Here is a 21584-nt window from a genome sequence, read left to right on the forward strand (position 1 = left end):
GACCAACTTCAATGATGCCATTTATCTTGCAAATATTTTTTAGGCCTTCTCATTGTCTATAATCATAATTCTCAGAAGGAAATCCATAGATTTCTATTAAGGGCTCCATAAAATTGACATTTCATAAAATTACTGAACAGAAATCTTAAAGATACTCTTAAAAGTTTGAAGCAATGTCATTTACTAAATGAATATTTTGTGCCCGTGATGTGCTAATATGCTGTGTACATATTATTCATCTACACACATCTGATCTCCACACCCCACACTGAGGCATTTATATATGCTACAGAAACTCGCCCAAGGTCCTACAAGTGGTTAAGGAAAGGCTGAGATTTACAAGAGATCTGTTAGACTTTCAGACTAGTGTGCTTAATGACTTTCTACATGGCCTCTCTTATTTGAAAGAAGAAGATATCAAAGTTTAGAGAACTTAAGTAGCCCATTATCACTTAAATAATAAGGACGGAAACACAACACAGTCAGTCTACAGTCAAATAAATTTTCTTTAGACAACACCACCTCCCCCCAAAACAAGATAAAACCAATGTTAAAAACATGGAAGCTCCAAGATACCATCAGAGAAAAGGGGTCACAAGTGTTAATTAGACAGCATCCCACAGTAACAACTGCTGACTTATGCTCAGGGCTTACTATGTGTCAGGAACTATGCTAAGCATTTTGCTTACAATTATCTAATTCTCATGACAAATTTAAAAGGCTTAAAGAGGTTAATGAAGTTAAACTTTAGGCTAATATTCTTATACATAGCTATAGATTTACACAGAAGAGGTTACCTAAGTTTTTTTTTTTTTTAACTTAAAGATTAGGATAGGGCAGCTTCTTTAGAAATTATTTCTAAGCTAGTGTTCACTTTAAAACTATACATATTTCTAGAACAAAAAAAGTTATCAATACATTCATCAGGTACCACATAAGAGATGTGAATGAATTTAGTTTTACCATGTAATAAATACTACCTGAATCCCATATCGTCATAATTTGTTCCTCAGTGTTCTGCAATGCTATAATCATATTGTGACTTGCCTTACATCAAAATCATGAAAATGGGAGGAAAAACATAAAAAAGAAAAATCCTTGTTCAGGCAGTCAAAACACACCTTAATGACTCTTCAGTCCTTAGAAAAGAGTTACTAACAGATAGGCATACCACTTTTGCTATATTTGGAAAATCAAGTGGCACTTTTTTTTTTTTTTTTTTTTAGCTCCACCCATGGCATATGGAAGTTCTTGGGCCAGGGGTCAAATCTGAGCCCCAGCTGCAACCTACACCACAGCCTAAACTGTAGATCTTTAACCCACTGCACAACAGTGGGAACTCCAAGTGACAACTTTTTTTTGGCTTTTTTTTTTTTTAAGGGCTGCACCTATGACATGTGGAAATGCCCAGGCTAGGGGTAGAATTGGAGCTGCAACTGCTGGATCCAAGCTAGGTCTGTGACCTATACCACAGCTCACAGCAATGCCAGATCCTTAACCCACTGAGCAAGGCCAGGGATTGAACCAGCATCCTCATGGATACTAGTGGGGTTCATTACTGCTGAGCAATGACAGGAACTCAAGTGGCAAATTTTTAAATAGGAGAGAGCAAGGGGCAGAGAGCACAAACACAAAAATTTAACCCATTAAGCTCTGTTCACATAGGTTAAAATAACTATTTTCTAAATAAAAGTATATATTTTTTTCATATAGAGACCTTTTCTTTCTAGAATTACTTTCATATTCCTCTTATTGAAATGCCACAACCACCCAGAGTAGATCAATTTGAAACACACTTTTTACATATGGATATATAAGCAAATTACATGATAAAAGAGAAGTTATTCCAGGATCATCCTGCTTAATCAGGAATAAGTAAGTTCTAAATTTTAGTGAAAATGAAGCTTTCCTTCAACTCTATTTTCTTCTACCTTCAGAAATTTGAAAGCAATGATATATTGGATGTGACACTCAAACATTTAAAAAAAATTCAATTACAAACTACCTACCCCTTCTTGTTTAGTGAAGAGATTAAGGCAATCACTCAAAGCTACACATGTTTCTCTAGAAGCTTCAGAGACAACTTCAACTTTCTGAAGAAATGATGGAAGCATTTCTATAAATAAAAAAAAAAGTGAAATGAGTGGGACTTGAGGTAATCTTAAAGTAAACTAAGACCACAAATACATTTTTATATCTACTAACCTCATGTCTCCTTCCATTTGCCTTAAGCAAAGCATATAGTATGTTCCTTGGGCATCATTATAAAGCACCACTGTATGCAGGGCACATAAATTAGTGCCTTGACTAATTTACTGAAAAGAAAAGATGTAGCTTTGACCTAGAAAAGCCTATATCCTAAAAGGAGAAGAGCTAGAATTAAAAAGCTTATAGGAATAAGTAATAATATAATTTTTAAGAAAAAGAGCTGCTAAGAAGGAATGGTATCATTACTTATAAAACATTAACATTTCCTTTCAAGATACTTATTACTAGATGAGTAATTTTATTCAAAGACAAAGTGCTAAAAAGAGACATGATGGCTAAAATATCTGAAGGTGGCATTACCTCAACTTCCTTCACTTCTTATTTGGATAAATGTTTTGTATAAATAGGTCTTTCACTCTCAAAAATATGTCCTGTCAAGGTCCAGTATCTTTCAGTACATGTTTAAGGTGGGAACATAAATATCAGTATCTTCCCTGGACCTCTAAACAAAATCTTTAATCCACTTTACCCATTACAAAAAACAACCCAAAAAAATAACAGAATGTTGACAAGAGAAAGCTGCAAAATGCACACATATCACTTAAACAAGGGAAATGTCATATTCCATGCAGATTAATTCAAGAGAAATGTACTTGGTTGAAATAGCTTAGGACTGTATTTTGATTATGTATTAGGATCCTTTAAATCTGTCCTTTCCATCAAATAAAATCATAACATTCAGAAACCTTTAAGAAAAAAAAAACTCAAAAGGAGAAAGACAATTAAATCTGTACCATCCCCTGTACTTTATATATATATATATATATATATATATATATATATATATATATATATATGTATATATATATATATATTTGCTTTTTAGGGCCTCACTTGGCAGAAAATGGGAGTTCCCAGGCCAGGGGTTGAATCAGAGCTGCAGCTGCCGGCCTACACCACAGCCACAGCAATGCAGGATCAAGTCTCATCTGCAACCTACACCACAGCTCATGGGTGGATCCTCATGGATCCTAGTCAGGTTCGTTAACCAATGAGCCACCAAGGGAACTCCCCTATTTAAATAATCTTGATTCACTTAAACCACTATTCTTAAAACATGGTAAACAAAGTCAATAAATAAAAGGTATAAAGTTGGGAGTTCCTGTCATGGCACAGCGGAAACAAAACCAACTAGGATCCATGAGGATGCAGGTTTGATCCCTGGCCTCACTCAGCGGGTTAAGGATCTGGCACTTCCCTAAACTGTGGTGTAGGTCACAGATGCAGCTTGGATCCTGAGTTGCTGTGGCTCTGGCGTAGGCCGACAGCTGTAGCTCTGATCTGACCCATAGCCTGGAAATTTCCATATGTCACGGGTGAGGCCCTAAAAAGCCCCAAAAAAAAAAAAAAAGAGTAAAATAAATCCAAATGCCAGCAATTTGCAATTATTAGGCCATAAAATAGTGGGTCCTAAGAAGAACCAATTTTTAAATGGGAAACGGAATGTAAATAAAATCTACAGAGAACATACCACAAATTATTTAGTCATTACTACTAAGTGATAAAACTGTATTACTCTGTTTTATTCTTTTAACTTTTCAAGTTTTTTATATGAATGTGATTTATTTTAGCAAGGACAAGTCCTTTTCTTGAAAAAGCTATTTCTCAAAACTCATAAGGCAGGAATTCCTGTCAAGGTGCAGCAGAAATGAATCCGACTAGGAACCATGAAGTTGAGGGTTTGATCCCTGGCCTCCCTCAGTGGGTTAAGGATCCGGTGTTATCCTGAGCTGTGGTGTAGGTTGCAGATGCGGCTCGGATCTGCTATGGCTGTGGTGTAGGCCAGCAGCTGTAGCTCCAATTGGACCCCTAGCCTGAGAACCTCCATAGGCTGTGGGTGTGGCCCTAAAAAAAAACCCAAAAAAACTCATAAGGCAAAAGTGGGCAACAAAAGGAAAAGTGTTAAATGAAGGTATAAACAGTCTTTGATTAATATCTGGCTACAAAAACAAAATGACATTTTATCTTATTTTTCATCTTATGGAATATAGTTTGCGAGTGCTAGCTATTCTTAATAACACCCAAGTAATTGAAATCTACTATATTCTGGAGTTCCCGTCGTGGCGCAGTGGTTAACGAATCCGACTAGGAACCATGAGGCTGCGGGTTCGGTCCCTGCCCTTGCTCAGTGGGTTAATGATCCGGCGTTGCTGTGGCTCTGGCGTAGGCCGGCAGCTACAGCTCCGATTCGACCCCTAGCCTGGGAACCTCCATATGCCGCGGGAGCGGCCCAAAGAAATAGCAAAAAGACAAAAAAAAAAAAATTAAATGAAATCTACTATATTCTAAAATATTTTACATACTTTTCCTTTTTGAATCTTTGATACACATTGTGAAGATTTATTCTGTACTTAGCTGTTAAATAGCAAAAGAAAGTACCATATGCTAGATGCCATGTGACTTAAATAGTACCTCAACAGATGTCTTACGCAGAGCTGTGGCTGGGGGACTGCGAGGAGACGAACAGGAAAAAACAGACACAGCCTCTACCTTCCATAAATTATCTGGGTAATCTAGTAATTTTCCACTTTTATGGCACAAAGCATAGGAAGATGGAAGCATAGTCATTCATGTATATATTTCTTTTACTAAATACTGTCACATACTTAACCATCTCCAGTTTTGTCTATGTTTTAGATATTTCACACTTAAGATACTTGTTGATTAGCAGAAAACAATCATTAAATGTCAAAATAAATTTTTAAGGAGTACTTTACATGTTTTTAAAAAAACAAAACAGATTCAAGCTTTCAAAAGATATTTCAAGAAAACATACATCAAGACGAGTTTTTATAAGAATCCATTATTGAGAGAGTGTCAAATTCTTCAGTCTGGGAGTTCCTGTTGTGGCTCAGCAGGTTATGAGCCTGACTAGCATCCATGAAGATGCAGGTTCAAACCCTGGCCTTGCTCTGGGTTAAGGATCCAGTGTTGTGTGAGCTGTGCTGTAGGTTGCAGACATGGCTCGGATCCCACAGTGCAGTGGATGTGGCGTAGGCCAGCAGCTCCAATTCAACCCCTGGCCTAGGAACTTAAATGGGCTGCAGGTATGGCCATAAAAAGAAAAAAAAAAATTTCTTCAGTCCAAAAGAGTGAAAAGTTACCTAACTTCTTTGGCAATCTAATGTTTAAATAAGATTTTGGAATTAATATTAACTTGCATGGTAGGATGGTGTAAGAATCATGGACTTTGGCAAACACTCTGGTGCAGTACAGCATATCAGGGCCAGTCTGTTCACAATGGCATACTTCTTATGCAATGATGTCTGCATACTGATTATATAAAAGAAAACAGCTAGGCTTCTAGAAAAGTTACCAACTGGGAATCACTGCAAATATGTTTTAACCAATTAATATTTAGAGACAGAGCTGTAATAAATACATGCAAAAGGGCCGGTATGTTACTATATCTGGCCTACTCTGAGAATTGGACACTGTTAATTTTGAGGAAAAAAGTTATTTTTTTGTACTAAAAATATTCTTGAACTCAGGGAAGATGCTAGAAGATCATATGTGAAAAGAGAAACGTATAAAAAGCTCACAATCTGTCGTTTTCATGATTACACTGTACAATTTTTAATTGGCTAAGTTTTAAAACTAGTGTGGAAGTACTTGTTTCTTGTCTTGTTAACAAACTAAACCCTAATACAGAAAAACTCCATTTTTCTCCTTATATAGAAAAAGTCCATATTCGTTAAACTAACATTTGGGTTGTTCCATAAACAGTCAGTATCAGCCAAGCTGTTGTTCTGAAAATATTTGTCTTCCCAGAAATATTATTCTGTTTTACAGCTTCCAAACCTTTGTTAAAGATGGTCCCTCTTCCATGAATACTGGAAATTATTATTCATATTCAGAAATTTCCCCACTTAACCAAAAGTTCTGTTGTTCCCCCCACCTCCACCCCGGCAAGGCCAAGTTCAAATGTCATCCTCTCCATGAAGCCTTCCTTAAATACTACTGTGGGCTATGACCTCTCCTACTGGATTCCAAAAGCAGCCATGTCTGCTTATAACAGAGAACACAGACACTGCATGTATGCTGGACCTCTGTTACCCTCAGGAAATGCTCAATCTCTTTAACACTCCGAGTACCCTGCACTGGACTTTGAAGAAAAGACTCATGTATCAATTTAAAGAATAAGGAGAAAAAAAATTGGGAGTTCCCCTTGTGGGTCAGCAGAAACTAACTTGACTAGGATCCATGAGGATGAGGGTTCGATCCCTGGCCTCGCTCAGTGGGTTAAGGATCCAGCACTTCCTTGAGCTGAGATGCAGGTCAGCAGCTCTGATTGGACCCCTAGCATGGGAACTTACATATGCCACAGGTGTGGCCCTAAAAAAAAAAAGAAAATAATAAAATATTTTATTCCCAGGCTTGCCTAGAACATCTAAATGATTTTAGATTGTTTTATTTTACATCAAAAGAATTACTGTATTAAGATACACACATTTTAATTGATATTACTACAGGTTGGCTAATTAGGGCAGATTGATAAATAGATTATGTAAAATTACATTTTCCTGGAGCTCCTGCTGTGGATCAGCGTCATCTCCGCAGTGTAAAGATGCAGGTTTGATCCCCAGCCTGGCACAGTGGGTTAAAGGATTGCAGCTGTGGCGTAGGTCACAACTGTGGCTCATATCTGATCCCTAACCGAGGAACTCTATATGCCAGAGAGAGGCCAGAAAAAAAAAAGCCTACATTTTCCTTCTACTTGAGGCACAAGTAAACATATTTTGCCCATTTTTCAATATTTGCTCAAATATTTCTATCACTGGAGATAAGATATTTAAAAGAAAAAAACTAGATTTAATAGCATTGTTTTCTCACCCTAGTCTTTCTGGGAACAGTGCTGCCTTAAGTGTTTGTATTTACTTAAAAAAAAAAAAAAGGCAGAGAGAATAAAAAGTCCCAAAACTATCTAGTGCCAAAGCTAAAGGTCATAGGAAATATCAAAATAAGATATATCAAAATTTATGTCTTGTGGTGAAAAAAAAATGCAATATATCTATGACATGAGAGAGAGACATGATCTTACCTACATGAAAAGTATTATTAAAACGGAATCATACTTAATCGGAATTATATAAATGCCTCAAGAAAATCAGTGCTCTCCTCAAAATGGAGAAAATACTGCACATAAAAATCAACTAGGAGTTCCCATCATGGCTCAGTGGAAACGAATCTGACTAGCATCCATGAGGATGCAGGTTCAATCCCTGGCCTTGCTCAGTGGGTTAAGGCTCCGGCATTGCCGTGAGCTGTTGTATAGGTCACAGACGCAGCTTGGGATCCCAAGTTGCTATGGCTGTGATGCAGGCTGGCAGCCATAGCTCCAATTTGATCCCTAGCCTGGGAACCTCCATATGTTGCAGGTGAGGCCCTAAAAAGACAAAAAAAGAAAAAATTTTTTAAAAAATCACTTATTCTTGGAGCTTCCTGGTGGCTCAGCAGGTTAAGAATCTAGCGTTGGGAGTTCCTGTCGTGGCGCATTGGAAATGAATCCAACTAGGAACTCTGGGGTTGCAGGTTCAATCCCTGGCCTTGCTCAGTGGGTTAAGGATCTGGCATTGCCGTAAGCTTTGGTGTAGGTCGCAGATAAGGCTCGGATCTGGTGTTGCTGTGGCTCTGGCATAGGCCGGCAGCTATAGATCTGATTGGACCCCTAGCCTGGGAACCTCCATATGCCACAAATGCGGCCCTAAAAAGAAAAAGAAAAAAAAAAGAATCTGGCATTGTCACTTCTGTGGTTTGGCTTTGATCTTTGGCCTGGCAATTATTGGATGCCATGGGTGCAGCCAAAAGTAAATAAATAAATAAATAAGTAAATAAATAAATAAATAAATAAATAAGATCTAAAAACATCAACTATATCAAGCCATTAACTTGAAAAAAAAAATCAAGACTGGTGACATATGTAAGATATACTAAGAATATAAATCTATTTCTTGTTCAAATTAAGATGATTAGTTTCAATACAATCACCTACTGGTTAAGTACCACTGACTGACTGTTCATATCTACGTCTATGTAATTTACACTAGTTGCAGTGGGAAGTATAAAACACATAGTTCAACACAGCATGTGTTAAATGAGTTAAGAATAAAAAGATATTATCAGGGATAAGATATAAACAGCAAACAAACTGAACATACATAAAAAGTTATATGTTCAGAGAAAGGAGTTACCATTATGAGACGGTGTAACACAGTGGATTCCAATAAAAAGTAATGGGACTTGAGTTGGATCTTGAAAAAGATTTTTTATTGCTAAATATAATTCCCAATAAAACAAACATATCTCAAATATCTGTAACTATTTTTTCAGATAGTACTGAAAACACTGGACAGTCTCAGAATTATGGTCAATGAGAACTGGAGAGGTTAAAACTTGCTTCTACCATTTACCGAGTGGCTACCATGTATCAATCACTACACTTGATGCTGGAGATAAAAGCCTAAGTAATTAACTGAGAAACAGTTTTTTTTGTCCTTAGAAAACTTGCCATCTAGTAAGGAAAACAAAGTAAAACAATTACTACTGAATGAACAGTACTGATGAGAGGGAGTCTTTAGAATAGGAGGGAAAGTATGTATTTGTTGGGAAAAGTGAAATGAATAATTTCAAAATATTTAGAAAAGTACCAGTTGGGAAGAACTTTTGGCATCAAAACAGGGAGGAAGCCAGGAGAACTATGGAATATGTTTTTGCATTCTTCTGCAAATAAGAGTGAAGGGAGGCAAAGAGAAAGATTTTATTTTATCTTTATTTTTTTGCTTTTTTAGGGCCACACCCTCGGCATATGGAAGTTCCCAGGCTGGGGGATGAATCAGAGCTGCATCTGCCAGCCTACACCACAGCAAAGCTACAGCCTACACCACAGCAAAGCTAGATATGAGCCGCATCTGAGTCCTACACCACAGCTCATAGCAACGCTGGATCCTTGACCCACTGAGGGAGGCCAGAGATCCAACCTGCATCTTCATGGATACTAGTTTGGTTCTTAACCGCTGAGTCACAACGGGAATGCCAGGAAGATTTTATTGATTAAAATCTCCATCAAAGGCTGTGCCTGGAGTTGCATCACTTCTGACCCTGGGCTCCTCACTTCACAGTAATGATGGTTGAGAAAAACCAGTCAACACAGTCAGTGATTTGAGTAGAATCACATGTGACCTGGGGAGCTCTGCCTCCAGGAAAGTCAGGGCTGGTAGGGTCTGTGCCACAAGGAATAAGGGGAAGGGTGAGAATTTGATCATGTTTTCTCATAGAAACTTTGGGTGAAATAAATATGAGTAATCACTTAATTTCATAGCCACTTTGTCTGATTGGTTTGACTCCTCAACTCCACTCCCTGAAAGGAAGACTGGACCCAGGGCAGAAGCTCCCTCTCCTGTATAACGATCCTGTGCAGGAGCACCCAACAGCAAGCAGGCCTAAACCTCTGCCTGCCCTTCTCTTACCTTCTAAGACCTGAGGCGGCCCAGGTCTGCCCAGAGTGGGAAATGAAAACTGAAAGAGTAAAGAAGTAAAGGGCTTCAGTGCCACAACAGGGAAAGGGGAGAGTGATCTGGACACGCAGAGTAAGAACACTTAGACTAGTCTGAGAGAAGCCAAGAAATTTCTAGAAGCTACATTTAAATGATGAGGAAAAGTTAGTATTCCACAAGGTAGGAAGAAGACCCTAAAGCATGAGAAAAACTCAAGTGTTGCTGAACAGTGAGTTAAGAGGAAGGAAGAGGGGAGACTGCTGAAGTGAGGAGACACAGGTCAAGTCAGAGTTGATTATGCCCCCAAGCACTGAAGGTGACAAGACCTGGTTTTGTTTACAGGCACCTCTGAAACCACACTGTGGAACATACCACGGGGAGGGAAGTGGAGGAACATAAAACCCGAGGCGGCACAGCCAGATAAGAAGGGCTGCAGCCCCCGGGCAGGACGGCTGTGTCCTACGTCAGCGCAGTGAAGGGGGAGCGGATGAACGTGGAGAGGCGGAATGTGCACCACAGGAAAGGAGGTTGAGATGGTGCCGAGGTCTGCGCTTGGGAAACTGTGTGATGTGTTCTGGGAGAGGGAAAAGACCAGAAAGAGCATCGGGACAAGAAAAGAGAAGGAAAAAAAAAAAAAAACTGACAGGAAAAATACGGAGGATTTCCTTGCTGTGAGTCAGAAACGTGAACCCTACATCAGTCCCACCATCCTCTTGAACTTCTCAATGGGAGACTTGTAAGGATGCGAACACCACCTCAAAACTACAAGAGCCAAGCGACTCTGAATGTCCTCAACAAATTCTCCCTTTCACTGGAGATGCAGATCTAGGGATGAAAGGCTGTAAATGTTTCTGGTTCACAGAGCAAACGTTCAAGAATAAACACAGATTTCTCGATTTAGTCTAGACCCTTTATCAGCTAAGAACAATATTTGGAGCATGCTGCCTAGGATTAAACACTGACTCTGGTTTTTACTAGCTGTGGGAACTTAGACAAATTACCTAAGCTCTCTGTGCCTCTGTGAGCTTATTTATAAAATGGACATAATATAATGGGAGTAAAGCAAAGATTTAGATGACAGAGAAATTCTATCACTCACAGATTCTCAGTGAAAGAACTACTCAAAGGCTTGCCTCAGGAGAAAAAACAGACAAAAAAACTAAATCCAGAGAAGAGGAGACGATTAAAAAAAAAAATGGCATTGACTGGGGAACTCCTAATGGTAAAAAGAATGCAAAATCTTCCCCAGCACTGATGGCTTCTTTCTCATTTGGTCTGTCTCTATAAGGTCTCATTGAATTATATAATCTCTATGCTTACTAACTTGACAGAGCAAATGCGGTACAAGTTTCTTTGTGGCTCAAGAGAAATAAGCTATAAATTTATGAGCTGGATCAATACGTTATCCATGTCATTCACTAAGAGTGGGAGTGGCTGGAGAAGGTGCTGGGGAGGGAAGGAGGGAGAGGTGAGCAGGTACAAGCCCCATGTGTTATGCACTGTTTAGGTGCTGAAGATAGTCCATGAATAAAACAAACCAAAGTTCCTCCCTTTGTGGAGTCTGTGGTCCAACAGGAGGGGTAGACAATCAACTACACACACATCTATAGGAAGTTTGATAAGTGACAAAGAATAAAGCAAGTGGAGGGATGGAGTTCCCGTCATGACTCAGTGGTTAACAAATCCAACTAGGAACCATGAGGTTGCAGGTTCGATCCCTGGCCTTGCTCGGTGGGTTAAGGATCCAGCATTGCTGTGATCTGTGGTGTAGGTTGCAGAAGCAACTCGGATCCCACGTTGCTGTTGCTGTGGCTCTGGTGTAGGCTGGTGGCTACAGCTCTGACTGGACCCCTAGCCTGGGAACCTCCATATGCCAAGGGAGTGGCCCCAGAAATGGCAAAAAGAAAAACAAACAAACAAACAAACAAACAAAAAACAAGTAGGAGGCAGCAACTGCTGGAGCTGGAAGCTTCAACTAGATGTAGTTATCAGTAGGTGTCCTGACAAGGAAGAGCTAGCAAATTCTGGGGCAAAAGGAGATGGCAGCAGGAGCTGGAGGCAGAGAATGGGGCCCTGGGCCAGTGGAGGAGCCCAGCAGACCTCAGCCGGCAGAAGGGAGCGGGGTTAGCCCTGACCTCCTCCTCCTCCCTCCCTCCACCCACCTCCTGCCAGGACAGTCTGTTTGCTGGATCCAACCAGAGAGCCAAGGGCAGAGCAGCCCCACAAGTACCCCTGAGGTCTAGAGTGATCAACAGCCCGGGGCACCAAGCAGGGTAGAGAACAGACTAGAGGAGCAAACCAGTGCCACACAAGAGAAAGCCTGGGACAGAAGGTTCTGCTGGGGTGAAGACCTGGGGAGGGAGGGAGCGAGGGAGGGTGAACCCTGGAGAAAAGTCTTCCAGGCAGAGGGGCCAGCACAGCCCAGGCTCAAGGCAGCAAGCAGGCCAGTAAAGTTGGGAGAGGAAGGCAGGGGGAACTGGGAGGTGAGGACAGGGAGGTGAGAGGGTCCCGGAAGGCTCTGGCAATCATCAGAAGGACTTTATCTTTCACTCTAAGGAGAAGACCTAGAATCCAGTGGATATTCTGAGCAAAGGACATCAACCCGCAGATGCTTCAGAGGGATCCTGGGGTAGAGACTGTAGGGGGCAAGGGCAGGATCTGAGTCAAGAGGTTGATTTAATTGTGCATGTAGGAGACAAGGGTGGCGTGGACGGGGCGGCAGGGGGGAAGTGGGGGAGCAACAGGGAAGGTGGTGATATTTCCTCGAAGCCTAGGATTTTGAGTGAAGTTTTAAGTGGGTTGAATAAAAGTCCTTTTCCTTTTAAGACATTGTCTTTTAGGTAACTGAAAACATGCTCTTGCCTTTAACGAGGGGTTTTCCTATACACATTTAGTAACATGCAATAAAGTGCGTGTGGAGTTCCCATTGTGGCTCAGTGGGTTAAGGACCCAATGGTGTCTCTGTGAGGATGTGGGTTAGGGATCCAACATTGCCACAAGCTACAGCACAGGTCGTGGATGAGGCTTGGATCTAGTGCTGCTGTGGCATAGGCCTCAGCTGCAGCTCTGATTAAACTCCTGCCTGGCCCAGGAACTTCCTTATGCTGCAGGTGTGGCCATAAAAAAAATTAAAAAATAAAGGACATGCATTAAACTTGGCATGTAATGTAATATATCTTTTTTGGAAAGTAATTAAGCAGTATGCATCAGTAGGCTCAAAACTGTTAATATGCTTTTACCCATTAATGCCACTTCAAAGGATCCTGAGGTAATAAAGTGATGTGATCAAATATAAATTACAATACAACATTATTCAGCATGGTCAAAACCTGGCTACTACACCCAAGGGTAAATTTAGGGTTGTCACAGGAAGAACAGAACAACTTCATGGCCTTCAGGAAGTCTTCCACAAATTTTATAAGTTTGGGTTATTTTACTTGTTTTTTGCAACAAGGCTTTTGGTAAAGATAAAATAGTAAAGATTTCATTACCATATTCTTTGCACCTTTAATGATGTGATGCCAAGGCCAAACACATGAATTTGGCATTAATCCAGAAAGAAATTAGATTTAAGGGACACTCATGAATATGAAAAAAATTTTTTTTTCTTTGTCTTCCTCCGTGGCATGTGGAAATTCCTGGGCCAGCGAGTGAACCCAAGCCACAGCAGTGACAACCCTGGATCTTGAACCTATTGTACCACAAAGGTTTTTTTTGTTTTGTTCTGTTTGGTCTTTTTGTCTTTTAGGGCCACACTTTCGGCACATGGAGGTTCCCAGGCTAGGGGTCCAATCGGAGCTGTAGTCACCAGCCTACGCCACAGCCACAGTAACACCAGATCCGAGCCATGTCTGTGACCTACACCACAGCTCACAGCAATACTGGATCCTTAATCCACTGAGCAAGGCCAGGGATTGAACCCACATCCCCATGGATGCTTGTTGGGTTCGTTAACCACTGAGCCACGATGGGAACTCCCAAAGGTATTATTTTAACAGAGGACATTACAGACCAAAACCACAGTGTTTGGTCATGGGGGAGAAGAACTATAAATAAAGTTCAAAAATCAGTTTGTGATCAGGCTACAAAAGCCCTTAAAAACCAGGATAAAGAGTTTACATTTTATTCTACAGTTTCAAGGACACTTAAAAGATTTCCTCAAGAGGAAAAAAAATTTGTAATTTTAAAAAAGTAACTTTCTAAAATTAACCTGGCAGCAATAATGCTGTATTTCACATAACTGGAGTTGGAAGGGTTCCTAAAAACCTTGTGATTCAGTTCCCTTTAAGGATGGAATGCAGGGGGTTCCCAGAAGGCAGGGAGACTAAGGAGCAGGCTGCTGTGGTAATCTGGATGCGAGGCTACACAGAGCCGAACAGGTACGGTACAAGATGAAGTAACAAAGAAGGGCCTTGAGTCTTAAGGTTCACATTCATACAGTTTGTACTAAAATGTAAGACAACTAACAATTTCAGCTGCAAGTTCTGGATTCCATCCACGAACATTTTTGTTTTTCATCTTGAGACGTCACTGGCAGACTATGTAGGAAGTTTGGAGCAGGATGTGTACCTATCAGCTTATTCCGTTGTGAGCCACACGGGAAGTCCGCTATCAGCTTATTTTAATAAAACACAGGGTGCAAGATTATTCCATACAAACCCTTGGAATTAAGAGTAGGCTTAGTTACCTTCAAAACTCTCCAATTCCATTCATGAAACTATCTCAACCCGATTTACTTAGTATTTACATAAAATGTAGTTTTATTTATCTACATCAATCTTTCAGAAAATAAGGTTTATCATTTATGTATAAACTTACTGACTTTTATTATAGATATATGAAATGGCATTGTCAGATCACAGTCAGATACCTCAGTTTCCCAGATGGCAAACCTGGTAAACTGTCCAAAATGAAATGGCTCCTGTGGTCCTGAATAGCATGCATTTCTCTAAGAGCACAAATGATGCATGCCATCACTATGAGTGACATGTCATACAGATGATCTGAGCCAAGGGATATATATGACTCAAGGTTTCAAAGAAAAAAAAAAACAGTAATTTAATGGGTCCGTAGTTCTGAGATAATTTCTTTCCTTGGTCCAGGTTAAAGAAATTAATCTTTATATTTCATCTCACTCTGTGAAGTTTCTACATCTTTTAAGTGTTGTTGTTAGTATCTCTGCTTACTTTTGATGACTCCTGGTGAAGATGTTTTTTGTTTTTGTTTTTTTGTCTTTTTAGGGCTGCACTTGTGGCATATGGACGTTCCCAGGCTAGGGGTCGAATAAGAGCTGTAGCTGCTGGCCTTACACCACAGCCACAGCAACACCAGATCCAAGATGCATCTACAACCTACACCACTGCTCACGGCAATGCCGGATCCTTAACCCACTGAATGAGGGCAAGGATCGAACCCATGTCCTCATGGATACTCATCAGGTTTGTAACCAATGACCCACGATGGGAACTCCTGAAGATGGCATTTTAAAAGCCCACTGATGATTATTACAGTTGCATAACTCTGTGAATATACTATAAGCCACTGAATGGTACACTCGACATGAGTCAATTCTAGGCTTATGTGAATTATACCAAATGAACCCTTAGTTTAAAAGCCCACTGAGGATGAATAGCCAAAGTAATAAAATATCTCAGCTTGCAATTAATAATCAAAATGACTTCAGCCTTTCCCCACAGTTAGGACTCATCTAAATACATGTTTGTTGAACTGAAGTAAAGGGATGCCCAAGGTACATTTGGATAGGTACAGAACATTTATGCTCAGTTCTCTCTAATGTTAACATTTCTTCACATTCCCTCAGCACACATACACTAGATCATGACTAAAAATGATAGTTAATCATAAACTCATAGACAACTAAATTGATATTTTAGTGGAGTTATTTATAAACATATCATATAGCTAAAGTCTAAAGCAACTATAAAATCTAAGAAACATGATAATGTTTAATGTACAGAGTAATAAACAACTTTTTCCCAAAACCTAATTTGCGTATTGGATTTTATACCAAGACTTTGTAATTTGAATGGCATTGTGTTTTCATTTTGGAGTATTTATAATTAACTCTTGCTAATTCATAACTAATGGACAGTGAAGGCATAAAAAGCTTACTCTTGAAAGGGAGATTAATAATTAGACAAGTTTGGAATTCCATCATGGTGTAGAGGAAATGAATCCGACTAGGAATCATGAGGTTGCAGATTGGATCCTTGACCTTGCTCAGGAGAGTTAAAGATCCGGCCATTGCCTTGAGCTGTGGTGTAGGTTGCAGACACAGCTCGGCTGTGGCTGTGGCACAGGCCAGCGGCTACAGCTCCAATTAGACCCCAAGCCTGGGAATCTCCATATGCCACAGGTGTGGACCTAAAAGGACAAAAGATCAAAAATATAAAAAATTTAAAAATAATTAGACAAGTTCAGGTATACGTTCGTAGACTCATAGGAGACCAAGACCTGACAACTATAAACCCCTTCATTTTATATATCAGGAAACTGAGGCTCAGAGAAATTTTTTTTTTGTCTTTTTGCCATTTCTTGGGCCGCTCCCTCGGCACATGGAGGTTCCCAGGCTAGGCGTCGAATCGGAGCTGTAGCCACCAGCCTATGCCACAGCCTCAGCAATGTGCTACCCAAGTCACATCTTCGACCTACACCACAGCTCACAGCAACGCCGGATCCTTAACCCACTGAGCAATGCCGGGGATCGAACCCAAAACCTCATGGTTCCTAGTTGGATTCGTTAACCACTGAGCCTCGACAGGAACTCCCTCAGAGAAACTAAATGTTTTACTCAAAAGTAACTAATAAGCGGCAGAACAAGCATTCAAACCCGAGACATTTGGACTTCAAAATCCAAGTCTTCTGGGATTTATAAACACAATTCTCACTATGTAGCCAAAATGAATTTACTGCCCTAAAGATTAACTTTAACTTTGGTTTTCAAATACAATTCTAAATTTAAAACTAAAACTTTTCTGAAATGTATCATCAATCAAAGGGTCAACATCTATGATAATGGGTTGTGTTAAAGACTAGGATATTTTTCAGGTTTTTTTTAAATTTTATTTTTTTTTACCTTTAGTCATGTCACACTCCTTAATCATTTTGAGAAAGCTGGATATTTCCCTATCTAGTCTTTGTTGGCATGTCTGTGCTTTCTGGAAAAGAAAAAAGAAGACAAAGTTAAACTAATAGATGATTTTTGCAATACATACACTTTAATGGTTCTATCAAAACTTTTACATAAGCTGATATACTCTAATAATTGAGACATATTCCTAACAAAGAGAAAAGGCTGAGAGAAAATTTCCTTAGAAATTGAATATAGGAGTTCCTGTTGTGGCTTGGTGGAAACGAATCGAACTAGTATCCATGAGGATGCAGGTTCGATCCCTGGCCCCACTCACTGGGTTAAAGACCCAGTGTTGCCATGTGCTGCAGTGTAGATCACAGATACAACTGGGATCTGGTGTTGCTGTGGCTGTGGTGTAGGCCAGCAGCTGCAGCTCTAATTTGACCCTTAGCCTGGAACTTCCATATGCTGCAGGTGCAGTCTAAATACAACAGCATTAATACTTCCAGTAACTCATTACATGATATATATCTGAGGAGTTAATTTCTCTGATTTATTAACACTTTTAGTAGGGTTGATTAAATTTACCAAGAAATTACAAAATGCATTCCTTAAGAATATACTTAAAAACTTTTTGTTAAAAAAAAAAAAATCCAGATGGTACTATCATTTGGAAACCACAAGCTGATTTTTGTTCAACAGTCTAAGGGCACACAGCCCCCACATCATCAGACCAATAAGGACATTTTCTTAGTAAGCAAAAATATATAAAAATAAGGTAGAGCATTATTCCATGTCATTTGAAATTTCTACATACTTAGATCCCTAAAAGCAAAACATAACTACAGAGTTCCATGATGTAAGTTGCATCCCATATTAGTACAGATTTGGAAATCCAAAATGAAAAAAATCAGATAAATCCATTTATTACATTAAGAATGTAATATTTTTTTTTTGGGGGGGGGGGTATTTTTGCCATTTCTTGGGCTGCTCTTGCAGCATATGGAGATTCTCAGGCTAGGGGTCAAATCGGAGCCATAGCAATACAGGATCCGAGCCTTGTCTGCAACCTACACCACAGCTCACGGCAACGCCGGATTCCCAACCCACTGAGCAAGGCCAGGGATCGAACCCGCAACCTCATGGTTCCTAGTCGGATTCGTTCACCACTGAGCCATGACAGGAACTTCTTAAGAATGTAATTTTGAAGTTAGTTTTATTTATAGTTTCCTTTTAAAGAGGTAGAATAAAGAGTTCCCTTTGTGGTGCAGTGGAAAGGAATTGAACTAATATCCATGAGGACAAAGGTTCAATCCCTGGCTTCTTTCAGTGGGTTAAGGATCCCACATTGCTGCGGCTGTGGTGAAGGCCAGCAGCAGCTGCAGCTTCAATTCAACCCCTAGCCTGGGTACTTCCATATGCTGTGGGTGAAAGGGGAAAAGAAAAAAAAAAAAAGGTGGAATAAGTAGCAAGAAAATAATAATTGCAAAGCTGGTTGATTATATCAAGAAAAAAAATTCTGAGAGCCTTGACCTTATTAATACTAGTATCACATAATTACAGGTAGAGTAATACATTTAGTCTATGAATCTCTTCTACTTTGTATCCAATCTCAACTGCCTCATCACCACATACTTTTGCTTCCCCCATATCAGACCTATGTGCCACGGTGAAATATAGGTAAGCATGCTTTTTACCTTATAAATTTTTCAGTACCTATGAAGCTTAGCTCAACCACAGCAGAATTATTCATGACACCACATTAGTGACAAGGAGTGTTCTCTTTAAAAATCTACATTTACTCTGTTTGGAGAGCTCTAGTAACACAAAAATGCAATTCACTTTTTTTGTGGCAGTTGGGAGGACAAGGAGAATACCCACATCATTGCAATCTAATAAAACACCACAGAAAGAGAAATGGTTATGCTGGGTACTTTTTTCAGACATAGCCTGTAAAATACACATGGAAGGCAGGAAAAAAGTCGATCGGGGGCCAGTGAAAACATGCACTGCACAACCAAATGTATCACTCATAATTTATTAATAAAAAAATGTCATTTTCACTCTATACATATTTAATACTCCTGCCCATGTGCACGCCAATGCTACTGTTCTCTTTTCCTTTCTGTGGTGAAAGTTAGCTGGGTACACAAAAAGCAAGCTCTGGCTTCATGTGCAGACTACGGATCTGTAATCAACCTCGCAGGTCCTGGGGTTACAATTAAAGACCAGAAACACTCTCCAGGGCATCATCCTTACATACTTGAACCACATTCATCGTCCCTTGCCATATCTGACAGCTACCGAGAAAAGTTCCCTTGATCCACAATTTACTTGTTTTCAGAGGTACATAACAGGTAGCTGGAGAAGATTCCATCTATACATAGTGTTTTATAGTTGGGTACAAACATGTGTCTTCTGCTCTAAACAAGAAATGCTGTTTAACTGATGCTAAAAAGAACAGAAAGGGCTCATTAAGACAATTTTTAAAGACCCACATTCTTTAATTTGTTGTCATTTTCTCTCAACAGCTACTGGTTATATTTATGAAGGTTAATGCTCATGAGTGCTTGGCGGAGCCCACCATGGTGTCTCGTTGACATCTATGTCATTCATCTTATATCAGGAATTCTATTGAGGTTTTAATTTTTATTTAATCTATACATAAATGGGATCCCAGATGAGCAATGTTCTAATACCCAAGGTTATTTGGGTACAGAGCCCAAGAACAGGAGCGATAATATCCACAGACCTGCGCCTCCAGGTGTGCAGCTGGGCCACCTGCAACTGCTCCTGCTCACCAGCTGCTGGTTTTGTTTAAGTTGATGTTAAACTACTTTATGATCCCTGACCTATGAAACAGTTCAAGATTTATCAAGGGGGTGGGCATCTGGGAGGGGTGGTGGGGTAGGGGAGAGTCGTTAATTCCAGTGTATTTGCTACATACAGACCATTTGCTGAATTAAGAACTGAAGCATTAGCTGATATAAACTACTCTATATAAAACAGATAGCTCATTTGTGGCACACCAAGTTAAGGATCTGGCATTGTCACTGCTATGGCTTGGATCACTGCTGTGGCTCGGGTTCAATCCTTAGCCTGGAAATTTCTGTATGCTGTGGGTGCAGCCAAGAAAAGATAAACAATAAGATTCTATTGTATAACACAGAGAACTATATTCAAAATCCTGTAATAAACCATAAGGGAAAAGAATATGAAAAAGAATGTGTGTGTGTGTGTGTGTGTGTGTGGTGTGTATGTATATGTATGTACATACACACACCCCACACATAACTGAATCACTTTGCTGTATGCCAGAAACTAAGACAACATTGTAAATCAACTATACTTCAGTTTAAAAAAAAAGGAAGAAGAACCAAAGCAGACTGCCTTCTACTCAGCAATAAAAACAAACTGCTGATATACATAATATCGTGGATGAAAGACGACAGGCATCAAAGAGCACATACGGTAGAATTCTGTTTATGTGGAATCCTAGAACGGGCAAAACCGACAATGCTTATAATGATGGAGGGCAGATCAGCGGTTGCCGGAGATGGAGTGGAGGGCACTGTCTGGAAGGGGAACCAGAGAGATTTTGAAGTGATAGAAATGCTCTGTACCTTGATAGGAGTAGTGGTTACACAGGGTATTTGTCAAAACACATCCAACTGAAGACATTAAAATGTCCTCATTTTACTACATAAAAATTGTAACTTAACAGTAATTTTAAACTTTAAAAATCATATACTATAGAACTCTGATAACCTTCCTCTGCAGAAAATGGCCAGGACTGCGAGTCCTTGTGCCCCAGTACTGATCTCCAAATTCTCCCAACTCCAGTCAATCCACGTCAAGGCTAACCCCACTCCATCTTTCCTCAGTCTAAGCCAGTCCACAGCATACTGAGTCTCCTTGGTACCTGGTGATTGGTCATCTTCTTAATATGTTTTGCATTAAGAAAGAAAGAAAAGGGAAGGGAAGGATAAGGTTAAGGAAGGAACAGAGAAAGACAATTCTCCCACACATACTTATCAATCCTAGAGACCCTGTTTTCCCCCTTTCCCAGTCCCAAAACAATGAGTGCTAGTAATTTCTCATCTTTCCAGGGATGGTCTAACCTACATAAATGTGTGTGTACAATCCTTGCTTTATTTCTTCCAAGCAGAAGCATATTTATTTATTTATTTATTTATTTATTTCTGCCTTTTCTAGAGCCGCACCCACGGCATATAGAGGTTCCCAGGCTAGGGGTCTAATCCGAGCTGTAGCCACCGGCCTACACCAGAGCCACAGCAGCACAGGATCCGAGCCGAGTCTGCAACCTACACCACAGCTCATGGCAACACCAAATCCTTAACTAACCACTGAGCAAGGCCAGGGACCAAACCCCACAACCCCATGGTTCCTAGTCAGATTCGTGAACCACTGAGCCACGAGGGGAATTCCCAAGCAGAAGCATTTGAGATACATCACTTTATACCTTGCCTTTTTCACTTAGCTATAAATCTTAAGTATATCAATATACAAAAAAATCCGCCTCATTCTTTTATGGGTGAACCACTCTTTATGAGCCTTGAGCTGATGTACATTCATCTTTCTGCACATTCATTTTTTTTTGTTGTTGACCACACCCTTGGCATGCAGAAATTCCCAGGCCAGAGATCAAATCTGCACCACAGCAGCGACAATGCCGGATCCTTAATTGCTAGGCCACCAGGGAACTCCCT

At 40.0% G+C, this 21584-nt stretch overlaps 1 protein-coding gene across 3 annotated transcripts in view; it reads right to left on the reverse strand.

Moving 5' to 3' along the window:
• Positions 1-21584, reverse strand: part of OSBPL1A (oxysterol binding protein like 1A) — a 221513-nt gene that overhangs the window by 117583 nt on the left and 82346 nt on the right. For 2 of the 3 annotated variants that reach the window (XM_047793943.1, XM_047793942.1), the window contains exons 14-15: positions 16858-16939; positions 2010-2116 (exon numbers count right to left, since the gene is read on the reverse strand). The exons of the other annotated variant lie outside the window; for it this stretch is intronic. In XM_047793943.1, coding sequence (XP_047649899.1) covers positions 2010-2116; positions 16858-16939 — 189 coding nt within the window. The remainder of the gene's footprint in view (positions 1-2009; positions 2117-16857; positions 16940-21584) is intronic. 3 annotated transcript variants of the gene reach the window in all.

Source organism: Phacochoerus africanus, chromosome 8 (genome assembly GCF_016906955.1).
Source record: "Phacochoerus africanus isolate WHEZ1 chromosome 8, ROS_Pafr_v1, whole genome shotgun sequence".
NCBI lineage: Eukaryota > Metazoa > Chordata > Mammalia > Artiodactyla > Suidae > Phacochoerus > Phacochoerus africanus.